At 43.1% G+C, this 24,273-nt stretch overlaps 1 protein-coding gene across 1 annotated transcript; it reads left to right on the top strand.

Moving 5' to 3' along the window:
• Positions 1 to 4,052: 4,052 nt before the first annotated feature.
• On the top strand, positions 4,053 to 24,069 carry LOC118385843 (neuroligin-4, X-linked-like). The gene is made up of 9 exons (XM_035773000.2): positions 4,053 to 4,455; positions 9,755 to 10,400; positions 10,541 to 10,693; positions 12,602 to 12,787; positions 12,940 to 13,205; positions 19,730 to 19,891; positions 20,052 to 20,413; positions 20,543 to 20,689; positions 21,297 to 24,069. Exons 2-9 carry the CDS (start codon positions 9,914 to 9,916, stop codon positions 22,114 to 22,116), a joined length of 2,583 nt encoding a protein of 860 aa, XP_035628893.2. The 5' UTR covers positions 4,053 to 4,455; positions 9,755 to 9,913; the 3' UTR covers positions 22,117 to 24,069.
• The last annotated feature ends 204 nt before the right edge of the window (positions 24,070 to 24,273 follow it).

Raw genomic sequence — 24,273 nt, 5'->3', positions numbered from 1 at the left:
GTTTGTCTAGTTCTATGTTTGGCCTGATATGGTTCTCAATCAGAGGCAGGTGTTCGTCATTGTCTCTGATTGGGAACCATATTTAGGTAGACTGTTTGGTGTTGGGTTTTGTGGGTGATTGTCCTTGTTATGGTCTCTGTGTTACTTTGCACCAGTATTAGGCTGTTTCGGTTTTCGTGTTACGTTTATTGTATTTGATTCGTGTTTACTTTGTTTCATTAAACATGGATCGCAATAGCCACGCCACATTTTGGTCTGACTCTCCTTCACATACAGAAAACCGTTACACGCTCTCTGGCAGCTTTCATGGCCGGGATGAGTTATTTTGTCTTCTAGGGTACAGCTTCAGGATAGTCCTCGTTGATAAAGATATTGTAACAATGTGCGCTGAAGCAAGTCGAGAAGCAAGTTCAGGGAGTGAGTGTTTTAATAAAATAAATGGAACATAATACCAAACAAGAAACACGAACATCACACAGACATGAAACAGAAACAATGAGGCCTGGGGAAGGAACCAAAGGGAGTGACATATATAGGGAAGGTAATCAGGGAAGTGATGGAGTCCAGGTGAATCTGACGAAGCCCAGGTGCGTGTAACGATGGTGACAGGTGTGCACGATAATGAGCAGCCTGGTGACCTAGAGGCCGGAGAGGGAGCACACGTGACAGATATACGTTCCTCTCAAGTTCTTTGCTCTTTCCACAACAGCTACCTTGTCCTTGAACCTCAGGAACTTGGACCTGTCACCTGGGCCGGTGGTGGGTTTTACAGTCCTGTGGGCGTGTTCCATCTAAATCTTCCTGTGGTCCATCTTCAATTTCTCAGAGATCATTTCCCTCACTTTATCTTTAGAATCTGTCCAGGTCTCATGTGGAGATTCTGCAATTCCGTCCATGTTGTTCCACCTTGATTATCCCTCGAGTCTGATTTAATCGTCATTGTTATCATGGATTCACACACAGAACTGATGTCCTCTCTCAATGACTTACAGATTGCTGTCATCTTGTCATTCTCCTGTTTCAACTTGAGCTGACCCTGGGAAAACTGCAAACTGTTCATCAGGTCAAGGACCTCTCTGGTCAGGTTGCCCATTCTTTTATTAGTTGAATCCACCAGTATTTGGACAAAACACTTGAAGCTATTTTCTTGTTGTTTTAACAACTGCTTGTGTAACTATTTTTGTTTGTTTAAAAGATCCTTCACCTGTGATAGAGAGACACTGTCACGTTGTATAAATGATTGGAGACAGGCGCAGGAATACGTAATAGGGGGTTTTAACCTGTCTGGGAACAGGGTTCCGCTAACAGCCAATGAAATTGCAGGGCGCCAAATACAAATCAACAGAAATCTCATAAATCAAATTTCTCAAACATACACGTATTAGCCACCATTTTAAAGATAAAATTCTCGTTAATCCAGCCACAGTGTCAGATTTAAAAAATGCTTTACAGTGAAAGCTCCACAAACGTTATGTTAGGTCACCACCAAGTCACGGAAAAACCCAGCCATTTTTCCAGCCAAAGAGAGGAGTCACAAAAAGCACAAATAGAGATAAAATGAATCACTAACCTTTGATGATCTTCATCAGATGACACTCGTAGGAATTCATGTGTGTTTTTTTTAATAAAGTGTATATTTATATCCAAATATCTCATTTTACATTGGCGTGTTATGTTCAGTAGTTCCAAAACATGCAGTGCTTTTGCAGAGAGCCACATCAATTTAACTGTTATGCATGGAACTTTAGATAAACCTCTCCTTAATGCAACCGCTGTGTCAGATTACAAAACAACTCTAAGGAAAAAGAATACCATGCAATAATCTGAGTACGGAGCTCAGAGCCCAAATCAGCCAAAATAAATATCCGCCATGTTGCGCAGTCAACATTAGTCAGAAATAGCATTATAAATATTCACTTACATTTGATGATCTTCATCAGAATGCACTCCCAGGAATCCCAGTTCCACAATAAATGTTTGATTTGTTCGAGAAAGTTCATAATTTATGTCCATATACCTCCTTTTGTTAGGGCGTTTGGTAAACAAATCGAAACGTGCATGCAACTTCCAGCGGAAAGGTCGGACGAAAATTCCAAAAAGTTATATTACTCGACGTAGAAAAATATCAAACGATGTATAGAATCAATCTTTAGGATGTTTTTATCATAAATGTTCAATAATGTTCCAACCAGAGAATTCCATCTATAGAAAAGCTACCTCTTATGTGAATGCTCGTAACTGCTGGCATACCTCTGACTCATTCCCCTCTCATTCAGCCCCCCTTCACAGTAGAAGCATAAAACAACGTTCTAAAGACGGTTGACATCTAGTGGAAGCCTTAGGAAGTGCAATCCCACTGTATCTTCAATAGGGGATGAGTTGAAAAACTACAAACCTCCTGTTTGGATTTCTTCTCAGGGTTTTGCCTGCCATATGAGTTCTGTTATATTCACAGACATCATTCAAACAGTTTTAGAAACATCAGAGTGTTTTCTATCCAATACTTCTAATAATATTCATTAGCATCTGGGACTGAGTAGGAGGCAGTTTACTCTGGGTACGCTTTTCATCCAAAAGTGAAAATGCTGCCCCCTAGCCCAAACAGGTTTTAATAGTCCTCCCAAAAATACAACATGTCATGAAAAGGCACGGGACAATGCCCCCCCAAAAAACACGTATATAAAAACACAGGGATGTAACCAAAACAAAAGAGAGAGGGATGAAAAAACACAGGATGAAACCCGTAATAACAATACACGGGACAAGACCTGTAATAACAAGTGCACAACACCAGCAGCGGGACGACATCGGCCTTGAGGACGACCACAAGGACGTGGTACGGGTCGGTCAGGGCCAGTTGCAGCTGCCGAAGTTGTGTCGTCGTCAGATGGACCAGTTGCAGCTGCCGAAGTTGCGGCGGCGTCGGACGGACCAATTGCAGCTGCCGAAGTTGCGGCGGACGTGCCAGTTGCAGCGGCGTCGGACGTGCCAGTTGCAGCTGCTGAAGTTGCGTCGGACGGGCCAGTTTCAGAGAGCCTATATAGCCATAGACCTCCGGACATGATGCACGGAATGAGCAGCAGTACCGGAGGAATCCGTGACAGACACCACTGTCCTCAATGGTACTCCCGCTGGCTTTGGTCTTTGTTATGGTAGCTAGCAACGTAGGTTACACTGTTACTACTCGCAGTTCCAGACAGGGCAGGTCACAATGAAGATTGAAAACAACAAACAGCAGGGATCTAGGACCTATTTGTTAACCAGAAGAGCAACTTGGCTGACACACATTGTTTTGTCACTCAGGTCCAATCGGTCTGGATGTTGTCGTGTCTGGGTCTGATTGTTCTCGGGTCCGTTCGGGTCTGGGTCCCCCTTTTTCTTAAATGATCAGGTCCATTCTGGTCTGGTTCTGTTTGTCCTCGGGTCCAGGTCCAACTTTTTGGACCCGAAAATACCTTCATGGGCCATTTCACATATCCACTTTGGGGTGGCAAAGGGAGAATCATCTTTGTTGCGTGGCATCATTGGTACAGTTAGGGTTAAACTGAGCTGACATTGAGGGCTAAGGATTTGAGGTAATTGGGTGAGTCATGTGTCACAGTCCAGCTGGAATGGCCCCAGGAAAGAACACAGACATAGGTGGAGACAGAACACACTAATGTGATGTTATCTTGTGACTCAGTCATTTGATTGTTTTTTTAAGGTTGTTTGTCATGAAGCTGTTTGTGTGATTTAAAAAACAACATTCATACAGTATGTATTTTACCATGGTGGTGCTATCGAGAAAATGTGTGGTTTTGGCGAAGGCTGCTTTATCCTTTTTGTATCAAATAGAAGAAAGGTATTATGAAGTTATCACATCCCATTTATGTTCCATCTTGCCTGAGACACAGTTCTCCCAACTTGGATCCAGAAGCTAAGATGAGCTGTGCTGTGATTACTGATAGCCTGACACGTGTGTGTGTGTGTGTGTGTGTGTGTGTGTGTGTGTGTGTGTGTGTGTGTGTGTGTGTGTGTGTGTGTGTCCAAGCTGATGAGGGTGCAGGAATCTATTGGCTGCAGGCTCAATTCAACACTTTCCATTAGCATCTTTTGAGAGGGAGAGACAGAGAAAGAAAGACAGAGAGGGGAAGGGAGAGGGAGATGTGAACATCGTGTTTTTGTTATTAATTAACAATAACCACGTCTAGTACCGTATTCAGTTGCGGGGTTCGGACAATAAATACATAGGCTATTCCCCGGAGCTCACGGCGGAATATACCCCAGGCACGTCGCTGGCGCACGAGGCTCTGCAGTCCAGTGACACACGGTCCCGGGATTTCTCTCACCGCTCTCCTGTTCTCTCCCTCCTTCTTGTCTTTTCTTCGCGGTGAAGGATGAAATGCTCTGCCAGCTGACATTTTTTTACCGCAGCAGCCACATGAACAGACCAATGGAGCTATGACGTGTGTATCGGTGAGTCTCATTTATCACCCTGTTCTTCTGTGTGTGTGTGTGTGTGTGTTTGGTGTCCTGTAGGCTGTAACACTCATTACTATTCATCGGATGTTGCACTTCACAGTGAAAATGTTGTGACTAAAACCCGCTATAAAATGTATTTCACTATAGGCTGTACATAGATAATATAGCTGGATAGCAGATGGATAATGTTGCTTTTTTTTAGATATGTCCGGAGTCAAAGCGTCATGATCTAAGCTGCACAACCTGTGTCATGGCCACTGTAGCACCTGGGGGGTGTCACTGCAGCGAATGGAGAGGAATGGGCTCTGATTAAAATATACAGCCATATGCAGCTGATACAGGCCCAGACATAGGACGTTGCAGCTGCAGTAGGCCTACCAGTCACAGCTAAGAGATACATTTAGATGCAATTTGCTGTACAAAAATATTGACCTCCCCCCAAAAAAAAAAAAAAATTCCATTCAAATGGCATGTTTTGTCATGAATGGAAAAACCAATACAATATCACTACAATAAGAAAAATGACTTGTCCTAAACATTTTAATGCGCATGGGGTGGGGGGTAGAAACCAATAATTTAGAAACCAATAATTACAATGAGGAAGTAGCTAAGGAGTAACATTGGCGTATTTTGTATCTGTTTTTCCCACCTTAATTTGTGACAGGTTGTTGTCACATACTATGCTGCCAGCTCTAAGATTGTTGTCATGTTGATTTTGAATATAGGCAGAAAAGATTATTCCTCTGAAACAATAACGTAATTACACCATGCTATTGCCATGTTATTACCAGTTTATTCTGTGCTGTAGCCTGTAGTCCAATGTAAAATGCTACCAAGATTACTCTAGTTTACTTTGTAGTTGGGGCATGAGAGGAGAGCATGTCTCTCAGTTTCTATCATTCATTTTCAACTGGCAGTAGAAGTAGGAATTTGCCCAGTTCAGCCCACATGCTAAGTAAGAGGAGTCTCAATGTACAGTTGAAGTCGGAAGTTTACATACACTTAGGTTGGAGTCATTAAAACTAATTTTTCAACCACTCCACAAATGTCTTGTTAACAAAGTTTTGACAAGTTGGTTAGGACATCTACTTTGTGCATGACACGAGTCATTTTTCCAACAATTGTTTACAGACAAATTATTTCACTTATAATTCACTGTATCACAATTCCAGTGGGTCATTAGTTTACATACACTACGTTGACTGTGCCTTTAAACAGCTTGGGAAATTCCAGAAAATGATGTCATGGCTTTAGAAGCTTCTGATAGGCTAATTGACATAATTCGAGTCAATTGGAGGTGTACCTGTGGATGTATTTCAAGGCCAACCTTCAAACTCAGTGCCTCTTTGCTTGACATCATGGGAAAATCAAAAGAAATAAGAAGACCGCAGGAAAAGAATTGTAGACCTCCACAAGTCTGGTTCATCCTTGGGAGAATTTTCCAAATGCCTGGTACCATGTTCATCTGTACAAACAATAATATGCAAGAATAAACACCATGGGACCACGCAGCTGTCATACCGCTCAGGAAGGAGATGTGTTCTGTCTCCTAGAGATGAATGTACTTTGGTGAGAAATGTGCAAATCAATCCCAGAACAACAGCAAAGGAACTTGTGAAGACGCTGGACGAAACGGTACAAAGGTATCTATATCCACAGTAAAAGTCCTATATCGACATAACCTGAAAGGCCGCTAGGCAAGGAAGAAGCCACTGATTCAAAACCTCCATAAAAAAGCCCGACTACAGTTTGCAGCTGCGCATGCAGAGGGAACACCCCCTATCCACATCGATGGAACAGTCGTGGAGAGGGTAGTAAGTTTTAAGTTCCTCGGCATACACATCACAGACAAACTGAATTGGTCCACTCACACAGACAGCATCGTGAAGAAGGCGCAGCAGCGCCTCTTCAACCTCAGGAGGCTGAAGAAATTCGGCTTGTCACCAAAAGCACTCACAAACTTCTACAGATGCACAATCGAGAGCATCCTGGCGGGCTGTATCACCGCCTGGTACGGCAACTGCTCCGCCCACAACCGTAAGGCTCTCCAGAGGGTAGTGAGGTCTGCACAACGCATCACCGGGGGCAAACTACCTGCCCTCCAGGACACCTACACCACCCGATGTTACAGGAAGGCCATAAAGATCATCAAGGACAACAACCACCCGAGCCACTGCCTGTTCACCCCGCTATCATCCAGAAGGCGAGGTCAGTACAGGTGCATCAAAGCTGGGACCGAGAGACTGAAAAACAGCTTCTATCTCAAGGCCATCAGACTGTTAAACAGCCACCACTAACATTGAGTGGCTGCTGCCAACACACTGACACTGACTCAACTCCAGCCACTTTAATAATGGGAATTGATGGGAAATGATGTGAAATATATCACTAGACACTAGACTAAACACTGCTACCTAATATAATGTTACATACCCTACATTATTAATCTCATATGCATACGTATATACTGTACTCTATATCATCTACTGCATCTTTATGTAATACATGTATCACTAGCCACTTTAACTATGCCACTTTGTTTACATACTCATCTCATATGTATATACTGTACTCGATACCATCTACTGTATCTTGCCTATGCTGCTCTGTACCATCACTCATTCCTATATCTTTATGTACATATTCTTTATCCCCTTACACTGTGTATAAGACAGTAGTTTTGGAATTGTTAGTTAGATTACTTGTTGGTTATTACTGCATTGTCGGAACTAGAAGCACAAGCATTTCGCTACACTCGCATTAACATCTGCTAACCATGTGTATGTGACAAATAAAATTTGATTTGATGAGGACAAAGATCGTACTTTTTGGAGAAATGTCCTCTGGTCTGATGAAACGAAAATAGAACTGTTTGGCCATAGTGACCATCTTTATGTTTGGAGGAAAAAAGGGGAGGCTTGTCAGCCGAAGAACACCATCCCAACCGTGAAGCACAGGGGATGGCAGCATCATGTTGTGGGGGTGCTTTACTGCAGAAGGGACTGGTGCACTTCACAAAATAGATGGCATCGTGAGGATGGAAAATTCTGTGGCTATATCGAAGCAACATCTCAAGACCTCAGTTAGGGAGTTAAAGATTGGTCGCAAATGGGTCTTCCAAATGGACAATGACCCCAAGCATACTTCCAAAGTTATGGCAAAATGGCTTAAGAACAACAAAGTCAAGGTATTGGAGTGGCCATCACAAAGCCTTAACCTCTATCATATAGAAAATCTGTGGGCGGAAATGAGCAAGGAGGCCTACAAACCTGACTCAGTTACACCAGCTCTGTCAGGAGGAATGGGCCAAAATTCACCCAACTTATTGTGGGAAGCTTGTGGAAGGCTACCCAAACGTTTGACCGAAGTTAAACAATTTAAAGGCAATGCTACCAAATAGTAATTGAGTGTATGTAAACTTCTGACCCACTGGTAATGTGAAGAAATAAATAAAAGCTGAAATAAATCATTCTCTCTACTATTATTTTGACATTTCACATTCTTAAAATAAAGTGGTGATCCTAACTGACCTAAGACAGGGAATTTTTACTAGGATTAAATGTCAGGGATTGTGAAAAACGGAGTATAATGTATTTTGCTAAGGTGAATGTAAACTTCAGACTTCAACTGTATATATTCAGTGGGGCAAAAAAGTATTTGGTCAGCCACCAATTGTGCAAGTTCTCCCACTTAAAGAGATGAGAGAGGCCTGTAATTTTCATAATAGCTACACTTCAACTATGACAGACAAATTGAGAGAAAAAAATCCAGAAAATCACATTGTAGGATTTTTAATTAATTTATTTGCAAATGATGGTGGAAAATAAGCATTTGGTCAATAACAAAAGTTTATCTCAATACTATGTTATATATACCCTTTGTTGGCAATGACAGAGGTCAAACGTTTTCTGTAAGTCTTCACAAAGTTTTCACACACTGTTGCTGGTATTTTGGCCCATTCCTCCATGCAGATCTCCTCTAGAGCAGTGATGTTTTGGGGCTGTTGCTGGGCAACACGGACTTTCAACTCCCTCCAAAGATTTTCTATGGGGTTGAGATCTGGAGACTGGCTAGGCCATTCCAGGACCTTGAAATGCTTCTTACGAAGCCACTCCTTCGTTGCCTGGGTGGTGTGTTTGGGATCATTGTCATGCTGAAAGACCCAGCCACGTCTTCAATGCCCTTGCTGATGGAAGGAGGTTTTCACTCAAAATATCACAGTACATGGCCCCATTCATTCTTTCCTTTACACAAATCAGTCGTCCTGGTCCCTTTGCAGAAAAACAGCCCCAAAGCATGATTTTTCCACCCCCATGCTTCACAGTAGGTATGGTGTTCTTTGGATGCAACTCAGCATTCTTTGTCCTCTAAACATGACGAGTTGAGTTTTTACCAAAAAGTTATATTTTGGTTTCATCTGACCATATGACATTCTTCCAATCTTCTTTTGGATCATCCAAATGCTCTCGAGCAAACTTCAGACGGGCCTGGACATGTACTGGCTTAAGCAGGGAGACACGTCTGGTACTGCATGATTTGAGTCCCTGGCAGCGGATTGTGTTACTGATGGTAGGCTTTGTTACTTTGGTCCCAGCTCTCTGCAGGTCATTCCCTAGGTCCCCCCGTGTGGTTCTGTGATTTTTGCTCACCGTTCTTGTGATCATTTTGACCCCACGGGGTGAGATCTTGCGTGGAGACCCAGATCGAGGGAGATTATCAGTGGCCTTGTGTGTCTTCCATTTCCTAATAATTGCTCCCACAGTTGATTTCTTCAAACCAAGCTGCTTACCTATTGCAGATTCAATCTTTCCAGCCTGGTGCAGGTCTACAATTTTGTTTCTGGTGTCCTTTGACAGCTCTTTGGTTTGGGCCATAGTGGAGTTTGGAGTGTGACTGTTTGAGGTTGTGGACAGGTGTCTTTTATACTGATAACAAGTTCAAACAGGTGCCATAAATACAGGTAACGAGTGGAGGACAGAGGAGCCTCTTAAAGAAGAAGTTACAGGTCTGTGAGAGCCAGAAATCTTGCTTGTTTGTAGGTGACTAAATACTTGTTTTCCACCATAATTTGCAAATAAATTCATAAAAATCCTACAATGTGATTTTCTGGATTTTTTTCTCTCATTTTGTCTGTCATAGTTGAAGTGTACCTATGATGAAAATTACAGGCCTCTCTCGTTTTTTTTAAGTGGGAGAACTTGCGCAATTGGTGGCTGACTAAATACTTTTTTGCCCCACTGTAATTCAAGGTTTGTCTTTCCATCTTTGTCTGTCTCTATCTCTCTCCCTCCAGGCAGAGCAGTGTGACTGTGCGGAGAGAACTGGGAGGTGAGTGGCTGACCCAGGGAGGAGAAAGACATATTCTGAGACCATCGCTGTTTGAGTGTGTGCTAGACTCACAGTCGGAGTCCTGATCTAAACCAAACACCAACGCTCCCACCGTCCCTCCCACATGTCTCCCCCGACTCCCCCCATCCCTCTCCTCTTTCTCCCCTCCTCTCTACTGTGTGTCCTCTCCATGCTTCTGTCCCTGTCCAAACTGAGGGGCATCCTCCTCCCTCTCCTCTCCCTTATCCTGTCCCTCCCCCCTGCTGCTAGCCAGTCAGTCATCACCATGTCCCAGGGCAGACTGAGGGGTCAGTTAACCCCCATGCCCTCTGACCTGCTGGGCCCTGTGGTCCAGTACTTGGGGGTCCCCTATGCCCGCCCCCCCACCGGGGAGAGACGCTTCCAGCCCCCCGAGCCCCCCCTGTCCTGGCCGGGGGTGAGAAACGCCACCCAGTTCTCCCCCGTCTGCCCCCAGCCTATAGAGGAACACAGCCTGTTGACAGAGATGTTACCTGTCTGGTACTCTGCCAACCTGGACATAGCCAGCACATACCTGGCACAGCAGAGTGAAGACTGCCTCTACCTCAATATATACGTCCCTACTGAGGAAGGTATGTAGTATGTACAAACACACACACACCAATGCACTGCATCTACCTCAACTTATATTATGCATGCACCCACATGTTTCTTTACTATCTGCAAGAGCTGTTTAGCGCTCTGGAAATATGGCTTGTGTGTGTGTTTCCAGACATCCATGATGAGGGCGGTCTGCGGCCGGTGATGGTGTATGTCCACGGAGGTTCCTACTCAGAGGGGAGCGGAAGCATGATGGACGGCAGTGTCCTGGCTAGCTATGGAAATGTCATCGTCATCACAATCAACTACAGACTGGGAGTACTGGGTTAGTCACTTTCATCATCATCATTGTCATCATCATCACCATCATCACGTCGTTGTCATCATCATCATCATCAACATCGTTAAATTCTGCCTAATCACCTTTCTGTTACTCTCTCACTGGTTGAAATGTCACATTTCTGTGTTAACACTGGAAATCTAGCAGCCTGTACACAGCCAGATTCATCTCTTGTGTGTGTGTGTGTGTGTACGCCTGGTTAGAGGGGAGACATCAGCTCTGTGTTTATGGCTCACAGTAGGTGGAGTTCAATTAAACTTATGAGAGAAGGATGAGAGAGGAGAAGTAGGGGTGAGAGAGTAGAGGAGAGAGAGAAGAGAGGCAGGGTGAGAGGCAAGAAGGTGAAGGGAATGGGAGAGAGGGTGAGGGAAGGGGGAGAGAGGAGTGGAGAGGAAAGTATAAACTGAAAGAGGTAGTGAGGGAGTGGAGGAGGAGGAAAAGAGGGGCGGAGGAAAAGAGGGGAGGGGTGGGGTGGGGAAGAGGGGGAGGAGGAGGAAAAGAGGGGCAGAGGAGGAAAAGAGGGGCGGAGGAAAAGAGGGGGAGGGGAGGAGGAGGCAAAAGAGGGGCGGAGGAAAAGAGGGGAGAGGGGGAGGAAAAGAGGGGGAGGAGGAGGAAAATAGGGGCGGAGGAGGAAAAGAGGGGAGGGGAGGAGGAGGAAAAGAGGGGGGAGGAAAAGAGGGGGGGAGGGGAGGAGGGGAGGAAAAGAGGGGGGAGGGGAGGAGGAAAAGAGGGGAGGGGAAGATGAGGAAAAGAGGGGAGGGGAGGTGGAGGGAAAGAGGGGAGGAGGAGGAAAAGAGGAAAAGAGGGGAGGGGAGGAGGAGGGAAAGAGGGGAGGAGAAGATGAGGAAAAGAGGGGAGGGAGGAGGAGGAAAAGAGGGGAGGGGAGGGAAAAGAGGGGAGGGAGGAGGAAAAGAGGGGAGGAGGAGGAAAAGAGGGGAGGGGAGGAGGAGGAAAAGAGGGGCAGAGGAGGATGAGGAAAAGAGGGGAGGGGAGGAGGAAAAGGGGATGGGAGGAGGAGGAAAAGAGGGGAGTGGAGGAAGAGGAAAGAGGGGGAGGGGAGGAGGAGGAAAAGAGGAGGCGGAGGAAAAGATGGGAATGGAGGAGGAGGAAAAGGGGGAGGGGAGGAGGAGGAAAAGGGGGAGGGGAGGAGGAGGAGGAAGGGGGAAGAGGAAGGTGGGGAGAGGAGGGTTGAAGTGATCTGACATGATCATTTAAGGTCACATGTATCTTGTGGCACAGCCCTCAGTGACACCCACACGCTCCAGCTCATCATGTATATGTCTGTTAGTGACACACTCATGTCCCTAGTGTGGTGTGTGAATTAGTGACACACTCATTTTGCGTCTGTGCATGTGTTCAGTGACACGCAGATGTTCTGGTGTCCCAGGTCTACCCCAGGTCTGACTGAGGGTGGTGAGCCACGGTCACATGACATCATTAGTCACTGAGTCCTCAGGGTTTGGCTACACTGCAAAACATGTCTGTCAATCTCACCAAGTTTTTTCTTGTGTTAAGACAATGAATATTGTCTACAGTAAGGCTTCACAACTGCAGCCACATACTGGGTTAGCGTTAGGCTTAGGTTGTAACAGCATACTGTAATACTTGTTATTATTGATTTATTAAAATCATTAATGAGAGATTTATAAGTATCTGCCTTAGTAGCCAATCCCTAGTGAGCCGACTACATGTAGTCCCCGTAAGGAATAAAACCTAGTGTTTCCGTTTAGGTCCTAGCCCATATTTACATCCTGCTGTTCATATCATTGATGAAAAGTATTTTTAAACATGATATTCCTGTTTGATGTGTTATTTTTAAATATAATTTTACTTTTGATATTTACTAGACTTTCCTTTTATATTTTTGTGTATTTCTATGTGTTATTTCTTCAGGTTTCCTCAGTACGGGTGACCAGGCAGCTAAAGGCAACTATGGTCTGTTGGACCAGATCCAGGCTCTGCGCTGGGTGAAGGAGAACATTGCTGCATTCAGCGGAGACCCAGACAGAGTCACTGTGTTTGGCTCTGGGGCTGGAGCCTCCTGTGTCAGCCTACTAACTCTGTCCCACTACTCTGAGGGTAAGTAACCTCTTACCCCTGAACCCAACCTCTGAACCCTTACCCTTGACCTCTTAACTTCTGTCAGCCTGGTCACACTTCTCAAAGAGTCACCTCCAATTCCTGACCTATAACCTCTGAACTCTAACCTCTGTCAGCATGCTGTGTATCAGATCTGTTCCAGAAGGCAATCATCCAGAGTGGGACAGCCCTGTCCAGCTGGGCGGTCAACTACCAGCCAGGGAAGTATGCAAAGCTGCTGGGGGACAAGGTGGGCTGCAGCCTGGAGGACTCATCAGAGCTGATCGTCTGTCTGCAGGGGAAGACCTACCAGGAGCTGCTGGAACAGAACATCACCCCAGCTAAATACCACACCGCCTTCGGACCTGTCATCGATGGTGATGTCATCCCTGATGACCCCCAGATACTCATGGAGCAGGTGAGAAAATATAAAACACTCTATGGTTTATATACACTGTGTATACCAAACATTAAGAACACCTTCCTAATACTGAGTTGCATCTTGATACACACAGGAAACCGTTGAGCAGTTGCAGTTCTTGACACAAACCGGTGCGCCTGGCACCTACTACCATACCCTGTTCAAAGGCATCTTTTGTCTTGCCCATTCCCCCTTTGAATGGCACTCATACACATCTACACTGATTGAGGTGGATTTAAGTGATATCAATAAGGGATCATAGCAGTCACCTGGATTCACCTGGTCAGTCTATGTCTTGTAAAGAGAAGTTGTTTTTAATGTTTTGTATATTACTCAGTGTAGATTATACATGTATTACAAGTTACATGGTTTATTTGTTTTGGCAAGATTTCATTTTGGGTTCTGAGATGAGGGTTAAGGATGCATTATATATATATATATATATATATATATATATATATATATATATATACAGTGGGGAGAACAAGTATTTGATACACTGCCGATTTTGCAGGTTTTCCTACTTACAAAGCATGTAGAGCAAGTGTATCATAGGTACACTTCAACTGTGAGAGACGGAATCTAAAACAAAAATCCAGAAAATCACATTGTATGATTTTTAAGTAATTAATATGCATTTTGTTTTAAGGACATAACTCTACCATTCCAATTTACAATATCATTTAAGAACAAAATACCCTTTTCAAATATCTTTCCCATAAATACAGGTATTTTATCAACCAGCACATTTGAGTTCAGCCATAATATTTGTTCTATCTTTTCAGGGGGATGAAATTGAAATTGTAGCCAGCTCTGCAATAATTGTTTGAAAAAGAGAGATACTTTGAAAAAAGTATTATTTTCAATTAATCGAAAATGAGACATGGCAATCTGCACAAAATGGATGAGCTTTTCTTAGTAATCTACTTGAGAACCATTTAGGGTTCAAATAAAACTTTTGAATGAATAAACTTTTGAGTGAAGCTTTTAGAGAGAGGTTTAGTGCTTTTGTCACGATTGTTGTTGTATGAATCGGACCAAAATGCAGCGTGGTATGGTTCCATCATCTTTTATTAGAAGTGAAACACACAGAAAACAGTAAAGCGCAAAAACGAAACGTGAAGCTAATGTAGTGCTCACAGGCAACTATACATAGACCAGATCCCACAAAGCACAATGGGGAAATGGCTGCCTAAATATGATCCCCAATCCGAGACAAAGCTAAACAGCTGCCTCTGATTGGGAACCATACCATGCCAACATAGATATATAATAACCTAGATAACCCACCCTAGTCACCTAACCAACATAGAGAATAAAAGCTCTCTATGGTCAGGGTGTGACAGCTTTTATATTTTATAATCTCAACCCACCCAATTCATATTCATTATATAGATAGGCACGTTATATTTGATCTGGTTTAGCATTCCAGATAAAGCAAAATAGTTTTCGCTCATATGATTTGAAAAACGAATCCTCAGGAGTAGGCAGCACCATAAGTAAGTGATTAAACTGAGATATGACTATGGAGTTAATCAGGGCAATTTTTCCATAAATAGACAGGTATATATACACCTCTCCATTGTTGCAGGAGCTTGAGTATTTTTTTTACAAGTTTTCTATTGAAATTCATTGTGGAGAGCTTATTTATATATTTTGTGATATGAATACCGAGTATGTCTACTTCACCATCAGGCCATTTTATAGGTAAACTGCAGGGTAATGTAAAAGTTATATTTTTTAAGGATCCAATACGTAATATTGCACACTTGTCATAATTAGGTTTTAGTCCAGAGAGTACAGAAAAGTTATCTTCAATGAGACATTGCAGGGATCTAGCTTGCGGACTTAATATAAAACTTGAGTCATCAGCATACATGAACACCTTTGTTTTCAAGCCTTGGATTTCGAATCCTCTAATGTTGTTATTGGATCTGCTTTTAATAGCTAGCATTTCGATGGCCACAACGAATAGATATGGTGACAGCGGACACCCTTGTTTAACTCCTCTTGGCAATTCAAAACTCTCTGAGAAGTAGCCGTTATAAATCAAATCCAGTCCTACTTTATCAAATGCCTTTTCAAAATCCACTATAAATACCATTCCTGGCTTCTTATATGTTTCATGATGTTCTATTATTTCTAGTAGTTGTTGTATATTATCGTCAATGTATCGTCCATGTAAAAAACCTGTCTGATCAGGATGAACAATACCTGTTAAAACCGTTTTTAATTCTGAGTGCTATGTATTTTGCTAGTATTTTTGCATTACAACATTGAAGTGTTAGGGGCCTCCAGTTTTTTAGATAGACTGGAAAAGACCCATATCCGCCATCTGGGTCTTGTTTTAATAATAGAGAAATGAGACCTTCCTGCTGAGTACCTGACAGACTACCATTTCTATAGGAGTAGTTAAAACAATCTAACAATGGAGCTTTTAGTATATCAAAAAATACTTGATATACCTCTACCGGTATGCCATCAAGCCCTGAGGTTTTTCCAGACTGAAAGGATTTAATAGCCTCAAAAAGTTATTTCTCTGTAATTTGGTCTTCTCAGTGATCTTTCTGTACATTTGTTAATTTTCCATTTTTTATGTTATTTGGGAAGAATTCCTTACCATAATCTTCATTCAGTGGGAAAGGATGAGACGGAAAAGAGAACATCTGCCTAAAATAATTATCTTCCTCTTTTAAAATATCATTCGGAGAATCATAGATGACTCTGTCTTCAGTAACGAGTTTCTGCAAATAATTTTTTGTTAGCGTCCCTGTATTGGAGATTCAGGAAGAATTTAGTCCATATTCCATCCAAGTTTGCTTTATTTTTGTAATAGATTACATTAGATCGTTCTTGAATAAGTTCCTCAAGTTCTTTTTGTTTTTCCTCTAACTTATTTTGTATCTCTGTAGTATTGTTTTTATTGCTATCTATCTGTACTATTAGTTCATGGATTTCCCTTTAGCCAGAAACTGCTTTTTTATTATTGATGAATATTGAATTGAATGACCCCTGAAGGTACATTTAAAGGTATCCCAAACAATAAGGGGATTTGCTGAACCTATATTATAGGTTCAGTTATAAATTATTTTGTCTTAGTTAAAAATAAGTTGTTCTCCAGTAAACTTTGATTAAATTTCCAATATCCCCATCCACGTTGAAAATCTATAAGAGTTATGTGAATGCCAATTAGATGATGATCCGATTGCATTCTGTCTCCTATTAAAACTATTTTAACCTTTGATGCAAGAGAGAAAGAGACAAGAAAGTAGTCCAGACGACTAGCTTGATTAACTCTCCTCCATGTATATCTCACTAGGTCTGGGTTTTTTAGTCTCCAAATATCCACTATTTCTAATGTGTCCATAATATTTGCGATTTCCTTAAAGGCCCTGTGATGATAGTTTGTAGAGTGATTACCTTTACGGTCCATTGAGGTACTTAACACTGTGTTATAGTCTCCTACCATAATGATTAGATCATTTGTTGCCTGTAAGTTCAATAAATTGGTATACATTTTTTCGAAGAAGTGTGGATCATCCTGGTTTGGATCATATAGATTAATGAGCCAAATCTCTTTTTCATCCACTTGCGAATCATGACTATTTGCACATTCAATTTTTGTTAATTAATATCATCACACCTTTTGAGTTCCTTTGTCCATGACAGAAAATTATTTCACTACCCCATTCCCTTTTCCATGCAACTTCATCTCAGGATGTAGAGTGAGTTTCCTGTAAACAGTACAGTATATGTTATATTCCTTTTCTTTTAGCCATGTAAAGACTGATCTTCTTTTTTTATAATCTGCTAAACCGTTACAATTATAACTGGCTATACTTATTTCTCCCCTTACCATAACTAGATACTATTCTCAGTCTAAATTGACCATAATTAGTGCTTGTAAAGTTACTGCCATCAGAGGTATTATGAAGGTCAAAACTAGAGCTTTCAAATGTCTGATATTTAGAATTCAAGAAATAGGTTCTAGCAATATTTGTTTTATTCCCTTGCCTGTTTGCCTGTGAGCCAATGCCACAGATGTTAGAACATTGTGACAATATATTATGTGTGTAGCAAATCTGAATCTGATGTGTATGATATTGGATGTGATATAGGGAGAGTGTGTACGATGTCTGTATAAGTGTAAGACTATAATGTGTGATGTCCAAATAAATAATAACTCTGCCAATTTGCATGTTTGAGTGTCTATGTGTGTAACATGTAGTGCGTAGAGCCTTAATATTCATGATGATAATTGTAATCCATATCGTATCACCATCATAGTTGCATCATAATTATCTTTAACATAATTGAAAAACACATCCTAGCATTTCCATAGCAATTGACGTTTCACATGATCATGAAAAAGACCTTGCATTACTCTGGAGACGGCTTCACTACAGTACAAATGTGTTCCGTACAATATGTCATTATTCCCCAATGCCCCTATTCTGATATCTTCCCCTTGCTTGTTGTAAACAAATAAACTTGTAGACAAATACATAAAAAAGATAGACAAACAATAAACATATTAATGGGGCGGCAGGGTAGCCTAGTGCTTAGAGCGTTGGACTAGTAACCGAAAGGTTGCAAGTTCAAATCCCCGAGCTGACAAGGTTCAAATCCCCGAGCTGACAAGGTACAAATCTGTCATTCTGAACAGGCAGTTAACCCACTGTTCCTAGGCTGTCATTGAAATAAGAATTTGTTCTTAACTGACTTGCCTAGTTAGAAAAAAATAGAGGAGTGAAAGGGAGAGTGAGATCAGGTGTGTGTGTGTGTGTATGTATAAGTCCCTATGTGTAAGCAATCAGGTAATTGAGTATGTGTGTGTTCATATCCACTTCATAATGTTCTGGTATTTTTACAGTTTCCATTCCTTCTTTTTTTTTTCGTAACCTGAAGTCTCTGTAGAATTTAGTACAGCCACGGTGTTATGGAGCTGTCTGGGAATAGCTGTACATCTATAAAGAGTTTGTTCACAATGATAAGGCACGCCTACCATCCTCCCTTTGTTGTCTTTGTACCGGATACAGTCTCTTACGAAGTTCGTTTATCTCCCTTGGAAATTGGTAATTGAGACCGAATTTGGTCCCTTTAAGGTCCCTTCCCCTGCTTTTGAGCAGCTCCTTTTGTAGGTAGTGTTCAAATGATCGGTTGGGGACCCCTGGTCTTGTCGCTCTGAGCTCCAAATCTGTGTACTCGGTGGAAAGCCACCTTGTTTACAGTCTCTGTAGGAAGTTTCAAGTCGGATTGCATGAATGTTCTGATCGCGCCAGGATTATTGGATGCGTCCTCAGGAATCCCAGAAAAAAAAGATTTTCATGCATGCCACGACTTTGTATGTCTACTAGTGACTCCTTCATCACCCTGTTTTCCCTGAGTAGACAATCCATGTCGGAATCCTGTATTTTTACCTTGGCTGTGAGTGTCTTGTTTTCTCTCTTTGGAGCGTGAGAATTTCACTCTGTCTGAACTCCTAACTCCCCCTCAGCCCTGCTACCTCCTCACACAACTTCTCCAGTGTTGCATGGATTCCAGCCCTGCTACCTCCTCACACAACTTGTCCAGTGTTGCATGGATTCCAGCCCTGCTACCTCCTCACACAACTTTTCCAGTGTTGCATGGATTCCAGCCCTGCTACCTGCTCACACAACCTTTCCAGTGTTGCATGGATTCCAGCCCTGCTACCTGCTCACACAACTTTTCCAGTGTTGCATGGATTCCAGCCCTGCTACCTCCTCACACAACCTTTCCAGTGTTGCATCCAGCCCTGCTACAACAACTTTTCCAGTGTTGCATGGATTCCAGCCCTGCTACCTGTGTTGCTGGATTCCAGCCCTGCTACACACTTTTCCAGTGTTGCATGGATTCCAGCCCTGCTACCTGCTCACACAACCTTTGTTGCCAGTGTTGCTCACACAACTTTTCCAGTGTTGCATGGATTCCAGCCCTGCTACCTCCTCACACAACTTCCAGCCCTGCTACCTGCTCACACAACTTTTCCAGTGTTGCATGGATTCCAGCCAGAGCACTAGCCTCTACCTCAATGGTAAATCGTCCGTGTCTGTAGATTAATCTGTTTTTCTTTTTTGTCTGGTTAAAGTTATTTTGTGAGGTGGTCTTTCCATGATGGAGTATGTTGTTCCTCCATAGCGTAAAGCTGTTGGTACCTGTCGATTTCCCTCAGGATCTGCTTGGTATCCAGATTGGCTCTTTACTGCAACCAGTTGTTGAAAAGATAACAATGAGTCTTTCCCACGACAACGACAGGTGTCTGTAGTACAGCCATCTAGCACTCGCGGAATCCACGCAAAAAATGAACACAAACTTGCAGTCCCAGCCGTAAAGGCTAACCGTGTCGTGGAATCCTTAGCAACAAAACTTTAGTTCGGATTAAAATCGATTTAATGAAAATGTTTTAATATAAACAACAAACCAAGTGTAGACAGTACAATGTTCTGTTGCGCATAATATTGCATAATATTGTTATTGACAACCCTGTTCTTCACACACAGGGGGAGTTCCTCAACTATGACATCATGCTGGGTGTGAACCAGGGGGAGGGGCTTAAGTTTGTTGACGGGATGGTCAATGGGGAGGATGGCGTCTCCGGCGACGATTTTGACTTTGCAGTGTCAGACTTCGTGGACAGTCTCTACGGCTACCCGGAGGGGAAGGTAGGCTGCAGGAAAATGTCTATCCACATCCAGTGCTTCTATGCAGTTGCTGGAGGGCAAAGAATATGTTCAGCAAAAAGTAAAAATAGACTCTGCCTACTGCAATCCATCTATGCTCCCATGTGCTTTATTGACAAGGTATTTTTTATCCTTGCGGTAGGACACGTTGAGAGAGAGCATCAAGTTCATGTACACAGACTGGGCCGACCGGGAGAACCCTGAAACCCGGCGGAAAACGCTAGTCGCTCTGTTCACTGATCACCAGTGGGTGGCGCCGGCGGTGGCCACAGCAGACCTCCACGCCCAGTATGGATCGCCAACATACTTCTACTCCTTCTACCACCACTGTCAGAGTGACGTGTCGCCCGCCTGGGCTGACTCCGCCCATGGAGATGAGGTGCCGTATGTGTTCGGTCTGCCGCTGATCGGCCCCACGGACCTCTTCAACTGTAACTTCTCTAAAAACGACGTGATGCTCAGCGCCGTGGTCATGACATACTGGACCAACTTCGCCAAGACAGGGTGAGATAAATGTCTTGTATAACTCTTTCTCTAAGAAACATCTCTTACTTTCCTCTAATGAATGGTAAAGTAACTATGATTAACCTTTAAGATAACTTTTCCTGACTGTGTTTTTCTTCTCTGTCTCAGAGATCCTAACCAGCCAGTGCCCCAGGACACCAAGTTCATCCACACCAAACCCAACCGCTTTGAGGAGGTGGCCTGGGCCAAGTATACCCCCAAGGAACAGCTTTACCTGCACATCGGCCTGAAGCCACGCGTCAGAGACCACTACAGGTAGATACGATAATCACAGACCATTACAGACCACTACAGGTAGATACAATAATCACAGACCACTACAGGTAGATCAAATTATCATAGACCACTACAGCTAGATCAGATCATCACAGATCACCACAGACCATTACAGACCACTACAGGTAGATCAGATCATCACAGACCATTACAGACAACTACATGTAGATCAGATCATCACAGACCACTACAGGTAGATGAGATCATCACAGACCACTACAGGTATATCAGATCATCACAGACCATTACAGACCACTACGGATAGATCAGATAATCACAAACCACTACAGGTAGATCAGATCATCACAGACCACTACAGGTAGATGTTTCCCTGCCTGCTTTTCTTGCTGCTGCCATATCTTGTTGAATAATGTATAATGAACCACTTTGCACTATTAGCACTTCATGCTAGCAGCACTTGCCACTTTCCCCTTCTATCTGTTTAATGTATAATAACTATAATTTATAATGTACGATGTTATCTTATGTTATTGGGTATATTTTGTCAGATTCCTTGTGAAATGTAGTTTTTCTTTTTATGGATGATGATTCTGCTGCAAAACAAAATACTTTTCTCTACCTCCAGAGCCACCAAGACAGCGTTCTGGCTGCAGCTGGTTCCCCACCTACACAACATCAACGAGTTGCTGCAGTATGTGTCCTCTGCAACCCACAGCCCTCCCCAGGACACAACTCCTCACTCCTACACCAAGCGGCTGTCTAAAGGCCTGGGCTTGGGAAGCACGCGCCACCCCAACCCCCCGTCCACGCCCCAGGCTCCGGCACTGCAGGGGGAGGAGCTGCAGGTCCCCCACCCTGTCATGGAGGACTACTCCACTGAGCTGAGCGTTACCATCGCAGTGGGAGCCTCACTCCTCTTCCTCAACATCCTGGCCTTCGCTGCTCTGCTCTACAAGAAAGACAAGCGCAAGATGGAACATCGCAGGCCGCCACGCCCACCTCCACGCCATGATATCATCAATGCTGACATCACACACCAGCTGCAGGGGGAGGGGCTTCTGAAGCAGCTGGAGGCTGAGGCCCTGCATCAACACAACACCCTGGAGATACACGACACACACAACATACACCACACGCTGGAGGCTCTTGACACGCTGGACACACAGGACATCTACAACACTCTGGACACCCTGCGACTGACCTGTCCACCTGACTACACCCTGACCCTGAGACGCTCCCCTGATGATGTGCCCCTGATGACTCCCAGGTCTCTGCCCATGACCCCTGGCTCTCACCCCGCCACCCCCATGACCCCCATGACACCTGGATCTGTTGTGGGGATGCAGCCCATGCAGGGCTTTAGTCCTTACAGTAACACCCACTTGCCCCATACGCACACGCACACACACCCCAACACACACACACACTCCACCACACGCGTATAACCACAGACAGAGATGGAGCAGGACAGTTTCTCCAGTCCAACTAAGACGACGATCCAGTCTGCCGTGTTGCATGTGTAGAACACTGAGGGAGTGGAAGTGATGAACTCTGAGAGAGGGAGTAATGTGCATCAGTAAATGGAACATTATAAATGGGAACATCCAAAATGGCTGCCAATATGGTCCATACATCATGGAAACATTGCTTGTCTATAAGCTGCATCAAAAATGGTCTGGGTTGCCGTGTGACTTGCTCTGGAGTGGTGCTTCTGGGTTGTGCAGCTCAGATCAGACTACTGACTGAACCACTCTGGGAAGAACCAGTGAAATTTGAATGTAGACATTTTCAATTGCAATGAAATCCTTCAGAGGCTCAACGTTCCCTGCAGCTCTGTGCTCAGCCTGGCCATAGATGTGGTCTGAAGGATAGGAAAAGACAGACAGTGTGAACAACAGACAGACGGGGAAAGATTCCGACTCTATTCCTGGCCTTTAGGTCAAAGGCCTCTGAAGGGTTCAACAATAACAAGTTCAACAGTCCAAAGGTCACATCTACCAACCAGCAGTCTGTTCAAATATGTAAATAACTTGTAAACATGATGGAGAAAAGATTGTAAGATTTAAAGGTTTTACTGTTTTATCGCATCAAAATATGTTATTTAAGGCTTTAATTTGAGTTGATTATAAATGTATAGGTCCTCAGAACAAGATGTCATTTTACGCTTACTTCTGACATCTTAACCCTGACCCTAATCCTAACCCTGATTATATCTATGCCCACCCCCTTCTCTGATCCGAGACTTGTACTTGGACATGGAACTGGGTCTGTCCTTGGCCCTCTCTCTGTCATGGTCCCTTACCTTTGTCCTTAGGCTAAAGGCGTCAGCATGCTTTAGTTCGAATGAGGGTGCTCGCATAATCCCTTAAAATACCTTTGTTTGAAAAATAAAAAATAAGCGGCAATAGTATTGTTTGTCCATTTTGAGATGCCGTAGCCACTTCCCCAAAATAGTCAAGAAATCTTTCATTAATTTTGACGTTTTTTGTCAAGGAGATCTAATTCACGCAATTTGACACCTAACTAAAATGTATGGTGCAGTATTTCTCAAGTGAAACAATCTGCATCAGAATGAGTCGTTTCGAGTTGAATGACAACAGGCACTTCATTGAACAATTCCGACGAGGGGACGTAGGCTTCGGCTTGCCTCGCGGAAAACATTTAGTGTGCCTGAACAGTTGAAGAAACCCTTGCCAAAGTCCAAAACAAACAAAAACATTGCAGTGTTGTTATAATATATGTACAAACTGTTCTGAACTGTTCTGGAAGCATGCGGACGCCTTAACCCCTGACCTGTAACCACGGACCCTGACTTCTAACCCTGATCCACATTCTAACCTCGATCCTCATCCTAACCTCAACCTGTCTATGAACCCTTATTTCAGTCCCATACCCTAGACCCCTTACCCGAAACGCTGACTTCTAACCCAGAAACTTAACTGATCAGTTGACCTGAAACCGAAATTCAATCATGCTGAAGTATAAAACGTTACGATTGAATTCCGTCCCGACACATATTCTGCATTTGTGAGCTTTTTGAACCACAAACGTAACCTAAGTAATATCATATACTGTATTGTATTTAAAGAAAGCTGAAACAGTGGATCTGAAACGAGGAATCTTATTTGAAATGCTACCATAGGCTAGATTAGAAGATGTCTTTTTATAGAATTATTTTCAGTTTCTGCGTAAACGGATGGAAGGAGTCTTTGCTGTATGAGAACTTTCTGCTGCATTTTGTTAAATAAAATATATCTGTATCTGACCATTTATATGCTTCTCATATACAGTGCCTTCAGAAAGAATTCACACCCCTTGACTGTTTCCATTTTTTTGGTGTTACAGCCTGAATTTAAAATAGATTAAATTGAGATGTTGTGTCACTGGCCTACACATAATACCCCATAATGTCAAAGTGGAATTATGTTTTTAGAAATGTTTACAAAATAATTAAAAATGAAAAGCTGAAATGTCTTGAGTCAATAACTATTCAACCTCTTTGTTATGGCAAGCCTAAATAAGTTCAAGATTGAAAATGTGCTTAACAAGTCACACAATAAGTTGCATGGACTCACTCTGTGTGCAATAATAGTGCTTAACAT

The sequence above is a fragment of the Oncorhynchus keta genome, chromosome 7, assembly GCF_023373465.1.
Source record: "Oncorhynchus keta strain PuntledgeMale-10-30-2019 chromosome 7, Oket_V2, whole genome shotgun sequence".
Taxonomy (NCBI): Eukaryota; Metazoa; Chordata; class Actinopteri; order Salmoniformes; family Salmonidae; genus Oncorhynchus; species Oncorhynchus keta.
This window is presented reverse-complemented; position numbering and strand designations above follow the sequence as displayed.

Bases quoted from the DNA above. Each gene is read 5' to 3' on its own strand.
- LOC118385843 (XM_035773000.2), top strand. From the start codon at position 9,914: ATGTCTCCCCCGACTCCCCCCATCCCTCTCCTCTTTCTCCCCTCCTCT. The intron at 13,206-19,729 runs GTGAGAAAATAT...CTTCACACACAG, and splicing joins CCCAGATACTCATGGAGCAG to GGGGAGTTCCTCAACTATGA. The intron at 20,414-20,542 runs GTGAGATAAATG...TCTCTGTCTCAG, and splicing joins ACCAACTTCGCCAAGACAGG to AGATCCTAACCAGCCAGTGC.